Raw genomic sequence first — 17,918 nt, 5'->3', positions numbered from 1 at the left:
GCCTATATGTGTTGCTGGTTCCCTCAAATCCTTTCCCATCTCCACTCTTATGACACACCTTAGCTAACAAACATAAAAATACTTACTGTTCAAACACTTGAAATAGTCAAGAGGTAAAGCAAAAACAAGGTCCAAACCTTGCTGGAATAGCATCCTTCTGGTGGGGAACAAATATTCCTTAACAGTAAAACAGAAACAGGTTTGGTATCATTTCTTTTCTGCTCTACAGGAATACTTTGAGAAGAGAATAGAAGGAGAATTTTGTAATTAAAGAAACAATGTAAGTATAGTTTTCAGATTTTAGAATTACACATTTAAATTCACTAATTGCAAAATAAACAAAAACTGGAAAAAACCTATCTTATGAGACCTGGCCGTTACATGTAAGCCCATTAATGAGAAAAGAGAGGATAGTGTAATTGCTAAGACCTTTCATAACTTCCCTTTACATCACTCCTTCTCTTCTTCATTTCCAACCAGTTCATCTTTCAAAATTCCCAATTCCCTCTGTTTCAGCATTACCCCAGCGGGACTACAAACCCTAGATAAATCCTCTAGCTCTCAAAGCCCCAGAACATCTGATATATTACCAAAGCAAATGGAAACTACTGCAGTTTCATAAGAAGTACTGGCTCAATCTCAAATACAGAACTGAATGTGCTACCAAGGCAAACACTGTTCTTGCCTCAGGTGCCTGACCATACACAAGAAAGTTTAAATGAATAACAACTTATCAGCTGCATGATGGGTGCAGCTTCTCTGCCGTCCTGTTAATAATTCCTCCTCTAGAAGAAAACACTGTGGCAGTCCATCACATCCCCTCTCCCCTTCCTTAGTAATTGTCCAATAACATTTCTTTCCCACTGGAGTTTTCTGAACTGTTAGAAGGAAATAAATCAGAGCTGTCAGGCCCCAGATTTTATGCTGTACCTGCTGAAACCTAGCTTAATGTAATACTGGCCTACAACCAAAACTTCTATACATTAGATTACAACAATAACAATCATAATTGATATTAATAATGAAATAGCAGCAATCAGATTCAGGGTAATGGAAGACAAGGAGTTTGAAAGTACAAAGCTTTCCAGAAATGTAAGGAACAAAAGGTGTGGACATCTGTAACCGAGAGAAAGAAAAAGCAAAAGACACAAAAAAGTCTTTGATGGGCCTGGAATAAGGGCAAAAACTGTTAGAAATACTCCACATGCTACGGCAAAGGCAACTTGAACACATCGTAATTCACTTCCGACCCTCTGACAAGGTCTGTATACTTGAGATTGAAATTACAAAATACTTAGTAATACAGCGACATCTAATTTTTTGAGTAGTTATAGCTGAAAGATTAATCTCATCAAAAGCAGGAATCAGCTTACTGCTTACATGAAAAAGTAGTTTCACAATTCACTCAATATGGCAAACTTGAAACTTGTTTATGGTTGTTTAAAGGGAACTAGACATCAAGAAAGCCCACTGTTACAATTATACTTGGATTAATTTTCTAGAACTGTATGCATAAAGAAAATTAAATTTCAATAGGTTCAAATAGGTATGACTTTGGAAAACTGACACAGAAATGAAACTACAGTGAAGCTATATCAACACAAAATCAAATTTTTAAAAACCTGAAAAAATCTGAAATGTAAATTCAAGCCCTGGTAATTTAAAGGTTATGCTGAAGAACAAAATTGCAATAGGATATTTTTTTCTTGTATCAATTCAAACTTAAGTCTTTTCTCTCATGTTCCTGTAATTATTTAGTGTCTTCTACTGAAAATGGTTAGAAAAGGAATGCATGCCAGAGATTAAGTAAAACATACTAAATATTTACCTAAAATGCTTTGTCTAACACCAGGTTTCCAAGTTAGGATTCCTAGTCACAGCAAAGCACAAGCTGATGGTGAAATCTGTATGTTCTGTCTGCCTTGTTCTAAGAGGATAAAGAGGTCTTACACCATTGGCCTCTTCCTAAAAAATTAAAAACTGTATTAATTTGTGAAAGTAATTTTGTTACATGCACATTAATTCGGGATCTTACAATCAACTGTTCAAATTAATGAACTTGTCACATATTATCAAGATTTTTCTTTATTTCAAAAGTCAACAAGAAATAAATTCACCTTCCCACCAGAGAGGGTTTTTTTGGCCTGGAATACTAAGAATAAAAATTTGCTCAACAATTTCTTGCAAAATCTTCCATCTTATGGCAACAGAGCCTCAGGAGAAACAAAACAAAGCAAAATAAAAACCAACTCAACTGAAAGGGACAACACAAAATTGAAGAAAGGTACAGATATTTTTTAGTCCAAACAATTTCAGTGAAGGTCTGGCAGTGTTACTGCTAACACCACCGGGGACAGAAGGAAAATGTTTTAGCGGGATATTTGCACTTACTATGGATGCAGATGCACCACCTGAAGCAGTGGCACTCAAAAATAATGCAGATGGCTCTGAGCCAGTAATATAATTCAGTCATTCTCAGCAGGACTAATTACCCCAGGCAAAGAGTCATGCAAGCAAAGCCATGTAATTTCTATTAATCAAATCAGTTCACTTACCCCTACAGAACAATGCACTGTGCTACACAGACATATGCTGTATTATCCTAGAGGACACTTAGGTCTTGCACAAGGCAGTAAATTGTAAGGAACCTAAGTCCCTAAGCAAAAGCACCATGAAAGCAACTTTTTCCTGCAGAGTGATAGGTGTTGATTCTTATGAGAAAATGTGCATGGCAATATTAATATCAACAAATCTCTCTGCTCCATGTACCAGCAGTGGAAGACTACACTGACATGAGTAACCAAGTCCATCCTCACTCAACATAAGATCTGGCTTGGCAATCATACACTGTAAATTATTGCTTGCAACAGAAAAAAACAGGATACAGGAAGAAGGTGGTAGTGAAAGGGAGCTGCCATAGTATCCATGGCAGGTGTTCAGACAGTTTACCACTGAAAGTTCAGTAATACTTGCGTACAGACACATAACATATATTTAATGTTACTTCAATAACTGCAGCAGTTAAAAGGAAATGGCTTTTACACAACAATATTTTACCTAGGGAACAAATATTACAGTCAGCCAATCTGCAATCACTTCAGAATAAGTCTCCGTGTTTTAGTCAGATTATTTATGTTACTTTAATGCTCAATTAATAAGGCACACTGGGGAAACAATAAAGGTAATTGCACCTTGCAATAGATATGGCTAACTGATACAAAACAAACCAGTGGGAACACCTACTACTAAAATTAGTTGTTTAAATTTTCAACAAATTAGAACTGTTGCCTCCCGAAAAATGACTAATAGTGCTTAGTATTTTGATAAACACAAACCAATATTCATCACTGATCCCAAATATTAAAAAACTTATAGGAGTAAATTAACATTTTTCTTATAAACAGTCAAGCAGTTTGCATTCTGACATTTGCATTCACGTAGTCAGTATCACTTTCCCTTTTCCTGCTCACTGCATTCTCCTAAGATAATACTGACACAATAGCTTTTGAGGGTCAGTTTTTGCAACACTCAAGTAACATCGTGAACAGTGCGAAGTTTATGTGAATGTCAGTCACAACCAGAAGAGAAGTAATTGTGTCAGAGGGACGAGCTGAAGGTCTTTGAGGATATTTATCTAGTATTTCATCCGAAGGAGTGATAAGAAGAGGCTGAACTAAAGTGATGCCATGAATTTTCCAGTCACACTGTCCTAATAATAATCCCGGAGGTGTCTGGGCACAGCGCCCGACAAACCAACTTGTGAAGCACATTTTACATCGAGCATTCCAATGTAAAAAAACCAACCAAACAAAAACCACAAACAAAAAAACTACACACACCACCAAAAAACCTCCAAACTTCCCTATACTACATTTTCTGTTAACAGAATTGGGGGTGGGAGCAGCATTTCCAGGAGGAACAAAGGATTGGTTACTCAGTCCTCCTACTTCAAGGCAAAACCACCCCTATCTAATTGTCTCTGCTCATTGCAGGGGGATTGAACTAGACGAGCTTTAACGCAATTCCAACCCAAGCTATTGCACGACTTTATGATTTTATTCCTGGTATATGCTTTCTCTAAATTGTTTTTAAAACAGCTTCAAATATTGACTTCACAGCTCCCCTGAAATTATCATTACTGACAGAAACCTTTCCTAACATTTAAGATAAAAATTTTCTTTGCTACATTTCAGCCCCTTTACTTACTGTTTCAATCACAGTGGATATGGAGAGCCATTTAGCTCCTTTCCCTTTGAAAATTTTTTATTTATCTGAAGAAAAATTCTGCTTCTCAGACTTTCTTCTCCAAACCAGAGCCACACACATTCAGTTCCTCTACCCACCGATCTTCATCTCTGCAGAACTGTTACCCATACAGTCATTTCTCCTATTCCTTTTGTTAACTACTTATTGCCAGGACTTAGCACTTGCCTGGAAGAGAAATGAAATCAGTTCAGCTAAGATGTATCTCCAATTCACTGAGAATATTTTTCATTCTAATCCTGTTTCCCAACACACTTTTCATTCTTCTCTGCTTGATTATTGCTTGTAAATTTAATAAGCATATATACCGTATTACATCACTCAAATCATGAATGAAAACACTAGCCAGCTGCAGAACACATTTCAACAACATCCCACTTGACATATTGCTGGGCAACAGTGAACAACTGATAAAGACTTTTGGGGTACAGCTTTCTCTGAACTCCTGCATTCGCTGCACATTTTCATCGGGATTCTATTGCTGATCCTGCTAGTGTGACATGGTGTCAAGAGCCCTATTTAAATCAATGGTGTCAAGAGCCCTATTTAAATCAAACTACAAGACAGTCATTGATCTCTCTAGTCCCAAGGCCTGTTATGCTGCCAACAAAGAAAATACAGTTGGTTAAACAGGATTCATTCTTGATAAATCTATGTGGTCTACTATTTAATAGCGCTTTTATATTATAGACTCCAACAAACAGTTTATTTGTTCTAGAGTTCCTTTGCTTATGGAAGTCAAGTTAGTTTGAATTGTCTAAACAAAATCGGTGGCACTAAGTTCTATTTTCAATAAAGCAAGCTATCCATTAGATTCTGGAATCTAATCTCTCCCCCCAGGAATTCCTAAAGATAGCCACTAAGAACGAGACTACTCTCAAAAGCAGCTGAGATACATTAGGATGAATATACATATTGTTTATATTTGTATTTATAAATATTATAAACCTTTATATACATATATATATAACATACATGTATACAAAGGAACATGTTCTCCTTTTTTGTGAAATAGGTCTATGTTTTAACAGCAACAGAGAACAAAAAGGGGAAAAATAGACTTTTTAGGTTTAAAGTATTTGGAAATATTTTGCTCTAATTAATGTCATTTTCAATGATGGGAAAAACACAGACCATATTGTCTCCCTCTATTAAGCATTATTTTGTATTACTGTATGACACAAACTGGGTGATGAGCTGCAGTACTATAGATAACTTCACAGTCTTTACAACAATGCTCCTTTTCAGTGGAAACTCCGGGGTATTAAATGTAGTAGCAACACTAGAAAAGCCCACTGAAACAGAGAAACCTGAATACTGGACAAGACAAGGTCCCACCAAGGTAAACCACAGGCAGATGAGGTTGTTTTCCTCCTTCCATTGCCTCTAATTTCTATTCTAATGGACATACCAGCTATATCCAGGCTTTTTCTTGTTTAAACCCTGTATGACTCATATCATTTACCCCAGAAAGGTGCTAAGTCTAATTTATTTCTAGTCTCCACAAGACAACTTTTCAGGCTCAAGATCACTGTCACCTTTGTGCAGATGTCACTAGTTCTGGGGTGCACTTCAGAAGACCAAGCTACCACCACCTATACTATGCCAGCTACAAAGAGGCCTTCCAGGCATCTTCAAATTGTATTTCACCCACTATCATGCATATCCTAACTAATTTTGGTTTTCTCTAGCCCAGCTACACTTCTTCACAAGATACATTTTCTTGAATTTCCCTTAAATCTTCTATGCCATGTTAGGCCTGGTGAATGAATTCCTTGTTTTGCCTTGCCTGCATGCATGGTTTTTGCTGTACCCATTAAACTGTCTTTATCTCGACCCACAAGTTTTCTCTCTTTCTTTACCCTTCAGATTCTCCTCCCAGTCCCACCAGGGATGAGAGAGCAAAAGGCTGCATGGGGCTTGTTTGCTGGCTGGTGTTAAAACACAAAGGGAACACAGTACATACACAGGGTTTTCTCCATTTTAGCCAGACTTCAGTAACTGACAATATTTTGCCATTTCTCTACAATTATTTAGCTTTAAAGCAAGGTCATTGTCCTATCTTTGTCCATCCTCTCTTAAGTTACATGAAATATTGTCCTGGAGCAATTTCTATACTGAAGACACCCAAAACTGTGTTTTAATAGATCCCTTCTCCTTTATTTTATGGCTGCATAGCTTAGTCACAGACTCAGTCTGAGTTTACAAAAGAGCAAAATTATGGCTGGTGCAAAAGCCTGCCTACAAATATATGCTCACAAGGTCATTCAACCAAATCAATTAACTTGCTGTGACGTAAATTATAATACAACCATATACAGAGATGAAGAGTTTATGATCATTAAAAGAAGTCTAACCATTTATATTAATAATGATGACATCATTTATAAGTACCCAGCAAGGAAAAATAGACATCCTTGGTTGTCCAGAGCTTGCTCTGTAACCGACAGATGGAATTACCAACCTGCCTGTGCTTATGCTGGCCATTTGCTGCACAACTCAGAATTTTTTCAACTTAATCTGATAAGTTACTGGCTGCTGTTAAAGACAGTAATTTCTGTATACCCACATGGAAGAAAGTAGATATTTTAATGCCTGCAGAATTTCTTCTGTGAAAGGAACTGTATATAGCGTACCATTTTCCTGTCACATTCTATTGTTTAATCTTGCTTAGGAAAGTTTCTTTTTCACTTGATAAAATATTTGTATTTAAATATCAGCAAGGAGCGTAATCAGGGCATATAATTCACTGCATTAGGCACTGTGAGACATCTGAATACCACTGCTTGTTTTAACTATCTATACACTGAATTGTATTGTATAACGCAAAGAATCATCACTAGAGAAGCAGCTAATAGCTTATTCAACAGACAATCACAACTCTGTTTCTACTTTGCTAGAGAACCCAAGTATGTTGGGAGATAGAAGAGTTGCAGAACTCCAACACAGAGGAATTTGAGATCTACTTCAGCTTTAAGTAGAGATCTCAGTCAAAATATTATCAAATGCTTTCAGAGAAACTTCCTATCATCATCCACTGAAGCTGGAGATCTGCAGACTACTAGCAACTTAGTGTCCAATAAAAAAAACCCTTCTCAGTAAAAGCTAATTGTTTCTTATAGTTTCTCTGATTGACCCATATTTCTATCTAATTCAAAGACTTATATTTTTATCATAGCTTTTCCTATCACTGCAAAATAAACTTCAAGACACAACTAAGTAAAAGCTGTAAGCGAACTAACATAGATTTGCTGCAGAAATATATGTGGAATACGTATACCTAAACAGGCACATATACATTTGTGTCCCCCAAACATACACACAGAGTATAATAGAATATAAAAATAAATTGCCAGTTATCCCAAGATTCTACCCAGAATAACTTCTAAGCAATGGAAGGTATATTACAGCCACAGAAAGTGCAAACTTTTCACAGTGACATCACAGTGCGCTGATTTTGACAAAGCGGAAATTATACTGCACCACACATACAACAGAAAGGTAATAAACAATGGAAGATTTTTTCTTTGAATGAGATGAAAGAGATATTCAGAAATCTCTGGCTAAAACCACAACTTAATATTCATCTTGGCCATGAACCCCAACTCAAAAGCAAGCCTCCATGACACAGAGGTTCCTACCCAATACCAGGCTCTCACACCACCTATTTACTACCACCAGATGTTGTAGTACTTTCGAAGCCCTCCCAAAGTGTTCATATCACACCACCGAATTACCAGTGCCCACTGTCTGTTCCCAGTGCTTCCCACTCTCCTGCCACCACTGAGCACTGCATCACATTTCCTATCTTTCTACAGCACAGAATTTCCACAACCTCACCCCAAGCCACCACAGCCTCACCGCTCTCCTGCCCCACACCACTCCCACCCCCCCACCACAGCTCTCCCACACGTCCCAACGCCTTTCAAGTCCAGAAGCACAGCATAGCACAGCAATGCCCCAGCCATACCCTAAGACCCAGCCTCCCTGCAACACGCTACATTCCTGCTAACAAAAGACTTTACCTGGCCATAAACCATGTAGAATCAAGGATTAAATTAAGGACCACAAGCCTTGGCTACCCCCATAGACCATAGGATGAAACTCAAAAGGGCTCCCTTGAAGGGACACATTTCCCTTCATCTTTAACAAAAATTACTCAGATTTTGCTAAGCTTCAGGATAAGACCAAGTATTTGAAAACAAGAGACTCAAAAGACTGTGGCACTTTAACAAAAGAAAGTGTAAGTTCTTTTTTGAAAGAGTGAAATAAAAAAATAAAAGAGGAAGGAGAGGAGGAAAAGGCATTTTCTTTCAAAGAAAGAAATCTTAAAAGCTACACAAGATACACATCTCAGATTTTACCATTAAATTGTACTAATTTTTTAATAGGATCTAGCACTCTATCCCAGAAGAGTGCTATCTAGCACTCTATCCCTTGTAATTCAGGTAGTTAAAAGACAGTATTACTTTATACATCCTGAATATGTAAACGCAGACCCAAATGGAAAGAAAATTTTTAAAAAATCAGAAAAATAGACTATCTTAGAATGCTACAGTTGATGCTTAAGTGCTCCAGTCAAACTGAAACACTAAATAACTATATAGACCTTCTGTTTGCAACACAGCATCTGCCAATTATAAGACTAAGTCATTGTCTAATAATTTTTTGATTACACAGTATAAAAAGAGCAGTACTGACAAATATGCACAATAAACCTCAGGATGATCTGAACATTTGATAGTTCAGCCCTCCCACAACCTATTTTTGGAAGCTGAAATTTGAATACTATTAACTCAAAGGAGAAACAGTTGGCAAGATACCATATACACCACCAACAACTGATCTCCTAGACTAATGGGATGCTCCTCACTGCATCCTGCAGCACAGTGTGGAACTTCCCAAACTAGCTCAAGTATGGAAAACAATGTACCAATGTAACATGATTCATGAGAACTATCTCATCTTTCTTCCTATAATGTCAATAAAATACAGGGTAATTAGTCACTATTGCAGCAGGATACTCCCAGTATCTGAATTCGGTAAGGTACCTGTGTATCATATGGCCTTCATAAAGGTCACAGGGCCAATAACTTTCTTTAGGATGTGAACTGTAATTTAAACTATGCCTTATCATAGTGCAATGTCTTCCAAAAGCCAAATACCTACCTGCTGCCTCTAAAGGCATTTTATACAAACATAAACCAAAAAGAAATTGCTTCACAAAGAAATTGCCCAAAAGAACACAAGTTATTATCACAGAATTTTCATGTTATTAAATACCTGTATCTAGACAAGTCACATGGAAAAATGGAAAGTATTAACAAGTTCTGTCCATGCCATTTCTCAGTTTAAATCAGGAAGCAGACAGCAAGGAGCATAGAAAAAAGGTTTGAGTATTTCTTTAAGTCAAATGCTAGTGTTAGTCATGTGAGTGTAAGCTAAAAATGCCTCTCAAAGTAACTAAGAAGGACTCACCAAGTTCATTGAGACTCTGGGCAGCTTTTGTTATCTCTCTGCTTCCTCCTTGCAGTTGTCCTTGAAGTCTCTTACTGAGATACAAGATGCGTATTATCCTACGCAGCAAGTCACAGGCAGCCTGCAGGGAAATCGTAGCATTAGGGGCTATTATCCGTATATCAGGATCCCATAATGCTGGGCCACAAATGTGGAAATAGGAAATATGTATGTGAACAAAACCAAGGAACTTTAGAACACTGAAATCCCTTTTTTCAGATTTTTGAACATCATTCTATGTTATAAAGACCAATACTTTCTAAAGCTGGTAATTACATTTATGGGGCTACTGAGATTACACTGTCATCAGCTGTGCAAAAAACAAAGGCAACTCAGAACCCAACGACAGAGGCATCTTCTATTTCTAACTAGAAGTGAGCTTTATTTTATATTGTACATCTGTCCTCAATATTCCTCCCCTCTTTAAGCTCTAGTAAAATTAGGAAATTGGCCTTGCCAATCAAATATTGATCCAAAATAAGCAAAATGGAAGCACGTACTTCAGAGGACAATAAAACTTAATGGCTAAATTGTTATTACAATATTGACTCTTATGGTAGGAATATACATAAAAATTAATTCTCAGCAAAACTTTCATAAAGCCAGTGACCTTCACTCAGCCAACTATTAGTTCACATTCTTTCATATTCCTATTAAATACATGGCATTCTTGATTAAAAATGGAGGATGGATGTAAGACACAAATTTTTAGGAAACATATTTGTGTATGTTTTCATTAGCACCAAATAAGAAAAAAAGGCACATCTGAATCAAACATAATAGTTTCGTAATTGTTCACTCAACTAAGATCCTGAAACAGGTTTTTTCCTACACATTAAATAAACTGTAAGTTACATCAAGCGTAGAGTTCCTCTAGGGCTGGACTGGGTCAGTGGGGTTAGGAGGTACATGCTACGGGGACAGCAACATTCTGCAGTGGGTAATATCTAAACTAGAATTCAGAAATGTCACTCAGATTTCATTACAGTCATAGGTTCAGTCTAACATCTGCAATCAGATTAACAAGAACGGTAAGAAATTTGGAACAAGTTAAGATATAGTTGCTCTAGAGGTACTTTCTTTGGTACTGAAGGCAAAGTCTCCTGAAGTTTTGACCTTATGGATATAAAAAATTAATTTAAAATTACTTTAAAAAATATTTAGTATCTGAAAGACTTTTAACCTCTTTTTCATACTCAAGTTAATTTCTTGAAAACTAATGTTAACGTGTAACAGGAAAACATACACAAGTGAATCATTTCAACTAATATTCACTACAACTTAGTAGTCTCTTCCCTATTCCAGCACAAAACAATGAAAACACAAATATTTATAGTTTAATTTTATTAAACATCTAGACAGAACAAAAAGGAAAAATTAGAAAAAGCCCCCTTGAGGTAAATCAGTGAAAAGCCCAGTTATTCTCTCTGCTTTGGGCTCTCTACCACAGTCTGAAGTGCAAGTTTCCTAAGCATTCTAAGACAACTAAACCACATGATTTCTATTACCATTAGTGAGAACTAAGTGGGGCTTATCCTGCTTTGAGAGATTAATATATTAATTTTTATTAATTCATTTCTTTAATTAGAAAAATCTTAATCCACATATCACTTTCCTATCTGTGAACTAAATTTCTGCAAGATGAATCAGAAATAGCTTTTTATATAGTGCACTGTGCTTTGCCAAATAAGAGGCCATAGTATTACGACTTTGCTTTCAAATTTAATTACTTTCTAATCCAATTGTGTACCTCTCGCTAACGTTTTTCCCTAGGAATTTAAGTTCAGTTATTTTCTGACCATCTTTTACTTTACATGCCAAAAGATTATGTCTTTTTCATTGAATTGTTGCTCATTATCTCCTGTTCCAAGAAACAATCTTTGAAAACAACAATCAAACTGAGTATGAGATGGGAAAAGTTACATTTAGATATAGGAAAAAAAAAAAATTCTGGCCCTGTGAATTAGGAGGAGGAGGAGAAAAATCCAAAGACACTGAAGATGCATTCAACTTCACAATAATTGTTACTGCAATGTGCCCTTGACAAAGAACCTGTTTCACCTGTGAGCTGTTCAACTTAATAAACTCCCAGTCACTGTAAAAGAATGCAACATATAAGGACCATGTAACAGAAATAAAAAATTTTATCTAATAGTGGAGTTGTTCACAGATGCCAGATCCTCTAACCTGACCACTTCCATAACAGAAGTCTGAATTAATTCAGGAAACGTTCCATTCCTGAGCTGATACAGTATGGTTTTCTAAAGGAGATGCTTTCAACCAAGAAGAAATGGATTCCACTGTTGAAGCAAGAATTAATTTGGAAAAGGCTAGTGGCCCTGGTTACATTGGTTTAAGTAAAATTAAAAATAAAACCCCTTTTTTTTTGAGGTTACATGTTAGCTATCTCCTGAAGTTTAAAACAACATATCGACAATAACAGACATTATTGCTTACAATTCAAGACACTGAAAAGCCTCTTACTTTTAATCTTAATTTAAAGAAATTATTTAAAGAAGACTTAATTATAAAGAGAGGGACACTTGAAAATGTGCAAGTGTTTAAGCCATATGTGCAAGGTACTTCAATGTATATATTTTTTGTTTATGAAGCCTGAAGAAAGAGGAGACTGCCCACTATCTTCAGACTACATTTACTATTTATTTACAGTAGCATCAGGATGCAAGCTGCTACTGGTAAATATTTTAAAGAGAGAGTAACTTTAAAATACAGAATGATTATTCTTTTCAAAATGTTTTAAACATTTGGCTATTGTAAGCATTTTTAAACACCAAGATATCTGAAACCAAGAGACCATGTAGAAATACTCGGTTAAACAGAGCTGCACAGAAAATAACCCTCTGAAGGACAAACTCTCTGTCTACACATTTCAGCTGTTAACTGCTCCCATTTAGCTTGTGATCGACTATGGAAAGAGTCAGAAGAGGACAGTATGATTTAAAGCAGGAAGCAAGCCTGCTGAGTCTGCTGCTCCCTTGGGATGCCATGAAGCTCTAAAAGAAGAGCAAGACATAATATACAGAATCACACAGCAGAGATTTAGAATTCAGGACTAGACTTGAAGTTTTACTTGAAGTGAGAATGTTGTACTATATTAAAAACAATTAAGGATGGCAAAATATAGCTTTATGCAAGTCAAATATTCCTTTAGTTTGCGAGTAGTCCCATAGCAATCAATGCAGAGGTACTAAAATAACACCATCACGAGTACAAGAGGCCCTGCAACACCACATATTTCAGCAAAACATACCTGCTGACCCTACAGATTTTGACAGAAGCAACCTCTTTTACTAGCTATCTACTTTTTTCTACTTATTCTACCAATTGTACATCAGCTGATATCATTACTACATTTGAAAATGTCCCAAGCCACAAGTCTTGCATTTAGAAGCAATTTCATGTCCTAAGCCCTGCCACTGCCAGGAAGCAAACTGTCTGCTGGGCTGTTCCCCTCCCATCCTCAACAAATGAGTCAGACAGGTAAAGGACACCACAGGACTGCATCTTGGGGAAGCAGGAGAGCTGAGATTTCCTATTGACTCAGCTCTCCGTAAGTCCAGCTTCATGTCATAATTTAGGTGTCCTGACCTGCAGTGTAGTGCAACAAAAAGTACTCGCTCAGCCTCTGCCAACATAAGGAAGGGAGAGCTGCTCTCATGCTGAGGATAGACTCTCACTAGCAGAAAAGCTGGAATCATCATTCCTCTTTACACACTGCGGTACCCATCCAAGTGGATTTGAATGCTAGGAAGGATAGACTAGCAGGCTTCTGACTTACAGCAAGAAAAGCCAGATATTACAACTCCTCTGGCACAGCCTGAGTAATGCTGACCCTGGATGGATGCTGCTTTCACACCACAGGAAAACCCAAGTAACCCTGCTACAGCCAAGAGAAAGCAAAGAGCACCCAAGAAATATTTCCTAAGCTGAGGGACTCATTCTTCTCAGACATCCTTCTGCAGCTTGACTTTGTGTAAGGGCAGGGCAGAAATTACCTTCATCTTTAGCCCCAAATTCCCACAACCTTTTCCACATATTCAACATACATCAGAGAACAACAAAAAATCTGCACCTAATCTACCACATGGAAGTCACGGAATTTTACCCAGTGACAAAAACTGTAACAGCTGGAACGGAAAACAGCAGGATAAGTGGCCAGCCAAACTGGCTGAACAGAGTGCTAAGAGCTTCCTGCTGAACTTCACTGCTACTGAAATTGATGTAGAAAAGAGCAGTTCAGCCAAGAGAGCAGTGCAGCTGCTCCACCAGCCCCCAGACTAGAAACTGCATAAGTTTGCAGCTTAATCTACTCTACAACAGCAGTCACTTGCAGATGGCAATCTACTTGAGTGTACATCCACAGCTCAAAAATTCAGCTACTAAAAGGTAAGTTCCTAGTTCTGCAAAGCTAAGGTAAACTTACAAAGACAAATAGTTCAAACAATAACTCACTAAACACTTGTGGGGTTGGAGTTGTGTTGCTTTTCAAACCATAAACTTAACAGAATACAGACACATGACTCCTGAAGATCTACGGAATAGTTTTCAACTGTTATAAAATTATCCATGGAAGTGTTCGACACTTATCTCACCATGATTGTGATAAGCTCCGTCCCACTGCTATCCTCTAACAGCGATCTACAGTCCCCTGTAGACTCCACTTATATTTAAATGACAAGGACAACTATGAATGTGTGCTTACAAAACTCCACAACCACAAATGACTCCTTAAGTTGCATCCTTGCTATTTGGCAAGAATTAATTCCCAAACTCTTTACTAAACCGTAGCCAAGCTCGCATTAACTTAGGGGCAAAAAGCATCTTCTACACAACAGCACCATAACATTAAATACCAAAATTACACAAGCAGTAATGAGAATTTAATTAATCTGTACTCAGATAACCCTTCCCTCCATCTCTCACTTAAGCTAGTGCAAAGGTCATTTTCCTACTTTGCAATATAAAGCACCTCTCAGCAGCTCATGAAGAAACAAACAAATACTGATTTTCACTGAGAAATATTGACAACAAACTACAGGCTACTGGAGTAGAAAAAGACCACTCGTGTGACAATTGTGAAATAACACAGGTTCAAAAAGGTTTTTTTAAAATATGTTTTTAATGCAACTTACCTGAAGTTTTGCTAGCTGAGCTGTGCGAGACACTATTTTGTTGTAGGGGTCAACAATTTTGACTCTAATTCTAAAAATAAGAAGAGAAATTTATTTATAACAGGATTAATAAATAGCATTATAGAACACAAGAATTTATACTTTCTAATCACAGAAGGAAAGGCATCATCAACATCATACCTATCAACAGTACTTTGTAGAGCACCAATTCTAGTTTGCATCATTTGGAGGACACCTGCAAAATAAAGTAGATTTTTTTTACATGGAACACTCGTCAATTACAAGGAGTTTTTCTTCAGATCATAGTAACTACTGCAAACTACCATAGCATAAAAAAAAATCAAAACAGTTTCCCCCTTGACAACAAAGCATTCATACAGACTAACACAGCATATTAGGGAATAAACTGAGCAGGTAATAGGTCACTTATTGAATGTTATGGAAAATTTATTGGTAGAGAACATAAAGAAGAAATATACAGAAGAAATATTATTCTGAAATCCATCACTTGTGAAGTTTCAAATAATATTTAGGGTATGTTACTTTCTAAAAGAATGACAATCAGGGCTGTGGTTCAAAGGCATAAAACCTGCTACAAACACCTGAAATGATATACAAAAATGGCACAACCCATTTAACACTATTTATTTGACATAGTGACTAGATGGTTCAGAGAAACCGATGGACAAAGAGGATTGAGAAAATAAAAAATTCTCCTTTAAGGTTTTCTTCCTGTGCATAAGCATCTTTAGCAAAAAGTAAGGTATCAATGTCATTGTAAGGTCATCTAATTTAGATTACAAACAGAGCAAACTACCCTAATCATGTTTATTCCAGATTAGTTTGGCAGAGCAGCACAAGGAAAGCCAACAAGCATGTTTGTTTTTTCTTGTTAAATTGCAAACAAAGTAGTCAAGGATAGCAGTCATTTTTGCAATTCAGAATCAGCCTGCTGAAAATTTAATTAAGTTACACAAACCCAGGCCTATGAAATTATTTTTGTTCCAGTTATTGTTAGCATACTCAAACTTACTACATTTTTGTACAGCCCTGTTTGCAAGCACGTCATCAGTAAATTAGGTAAAACTGCAGCATGAGACAGTAAGATGGAAGACAAACAAAACTACTGCTAATAGTTACATTCCGGTCGTCCTGTACTGTGACTATATCTCACTTACTTTGTATAAATATGTAAATTTCCATCTTCTCCCTGTTTCAGAATTATTAACTTGGCTCAGCAACAGATTCATGGGTTCTCTGGCATTTATACATGGAATGGCCAGCATGCAATTTTCCCACATCAGAGGATGAAGATATGAGATATAGTGAAAAGTTGGCAAAACAGGCTGCATTTTCTACTCTACTTTGCAATAACAGGGGAGGGGCCAGTGGCACGACATTGCTGCACCTATGGCTGTGACACTGCTGTCAAGCATACAGCAGGCCTCTTCCCAGAGGGCAGAATAAGGATGGGTGAAAAGGCACTCTACCTTCTCCATCGGCTGTGGAAGATACAGGATGATATCATTTAGCCTATCTTAAGATAACAAGCAGCTCAAGATACCTATAGAACTACCATTAGACAGAGAAGAATATGTATTCCAGATCAGTGTACCATTAAAAATGCGGGCAAGCCAGAAAAAGAAAGGACTCTACAAGCTGGGTGTATCAATTTGAAATATTTAATGAGGTTCACTGTCATACAACCAAATGACTATGCGTGCTGTAAATTAGCTCCATGATCTTCAATTGCTAACTTTCTTGACAAACATACCAAAAGCTATGCATTTCTAACTTCATAATTAAAAAATCCGTTGATATCCACATTTTCTCTTCTCATTAAGATTGACTCAGTGTTTCCTTTATGAACATAACCCTAAGTAAATGGACTAATTTCAACAAATTTTAGGTGAATTGGATTTTACTTTACTTGGGTTTATTATTGTAAAACATGCATTATTTACCACACCTGCCTTACAGAAAACTTTTCTAACTGAATAGTTGTTTTGAAGTACATCATTCTTTCCTCAGAGCAGTTTTAGGAAGGAATGCCTTCAGATGCAACCATAATTTCAGAAAATACAATTTCACTGAGCACAAATTGTTGAAGATCGTGACTGAACGGTATTTATCAATCATGAGATTTACTACAGATTCCTATCTACTTTTTATTTGGAGAATGAACACATATTTCAGTGTTCTATGCTTGATTCTCCAACTGTTTGATAAGTTATTCAGGAGCTACCATTGCTAGATTAAATAGCTACCTGTTTAATTTTACAGCTATAGGCAAATGCTGACAATCAAATACTGTATCCAAGAAGTTCCAAAGGCTAAGGATATACTATAACTGTCAGTAACCAGAAACTCTGGTTATGCCAAAACCCAAAAGCAAAAAAAGGAACAAAGATAAATAACTTAGCAAGTTACAAAATGGAAGGGGGAAAGGGGATATGCTTGGAGCTGATAGGATATGCAATTTAGCATTTCACAGAGGTAAGTATCTGTCCGCACAAAAAAAAACCCAAAACAGAACAAAACCATATGAAGTTCCCAGCAAGAGATAAAGAGCAGAATGGCAGGTTTAATGAGCTCCTGGCATGAGGCCAATATATTGCAACCATTTTCTATACAGATTCAGTGGCTCCTAAGTAAGGTCTTTGAAAGTCAGCAGTTTATGTTCAAAACCAGATCTCAAAACAGTGGAATAAAACAAAGGTATGTATCTAACTTAGTAGCCCCTTATAAGGAAAAAATATCTCAACACAGTTTAGATTATGTGTTAAAGCCTCTTTGGTTAAGATATGCAAACTATGCATCACATGCATATGCAACATAAAGTGATGCTTACGACAACAGATATCTGCCAATGTTGCAACAAAATTAGGCTTATTTAGGAAAATATTTTAAAAGGCCAAAAAAGGCTTGATTGCTAAAGTTCCTCGGAACTAATTATTGAAATACATTTTCCTGTGAAGCAGTTAC

The 17,918-nt window shown here is 36.8% G+C and overlaps 1 protein-coding gene across 1 annotated transcript in view; it reads right to left on the bottom strand.

The window, feature by feature from the left end:
• Positions 1 to 17,918, bottom strand: part of COG5 (component of oligomeric golgi complex 5) — a 181,769-nt gene that overhangs the window by 161,597 nt on the left and 2,254 nt on the right. Inside the window, exons 4-6 of the mRNA XM_017811446.1 lie at positions 15,114 to 15,168; positions 14,934 to 15,003; positions 9,742 to 9,862 (exon numbers count right to left, since the gene is read on the bottom strand). Coding sequence (XP_017666935.1) covers positions 9,742 to 9,862; positions 14,934 to 15,003; positions 15,114 to 15,168 — 246 coding nt within the window. The remainder of the gene's footprint in view (positions 1 to 9,741; positions 9,863 to 14,933; positions 15,004 to 15,113; positions 15,169 to 17,918) is intronic.

The sequence above is a fragment of the Lepidothrix coronata genome, unplaced genomic scaffold (genome assembly GCF_001604755.1).
Source record: "Lepidothrix coronata isolate B3197 unplaced genomic scaffold, Lepidothrix_coronata-1.0 Scaffold32, whole genome shotgun sequence".
Lineage (NCBI taxonomy): Eukaryota > Metazoa > Chordata > Aves > Passeriformes > Pipridae > Lepidothrix > Lepidothrix coronata.
Note: the sequence above shows the minus strand (reverse complement) of the source record. Positions and strands in the feature narration are given on the sequence as shown.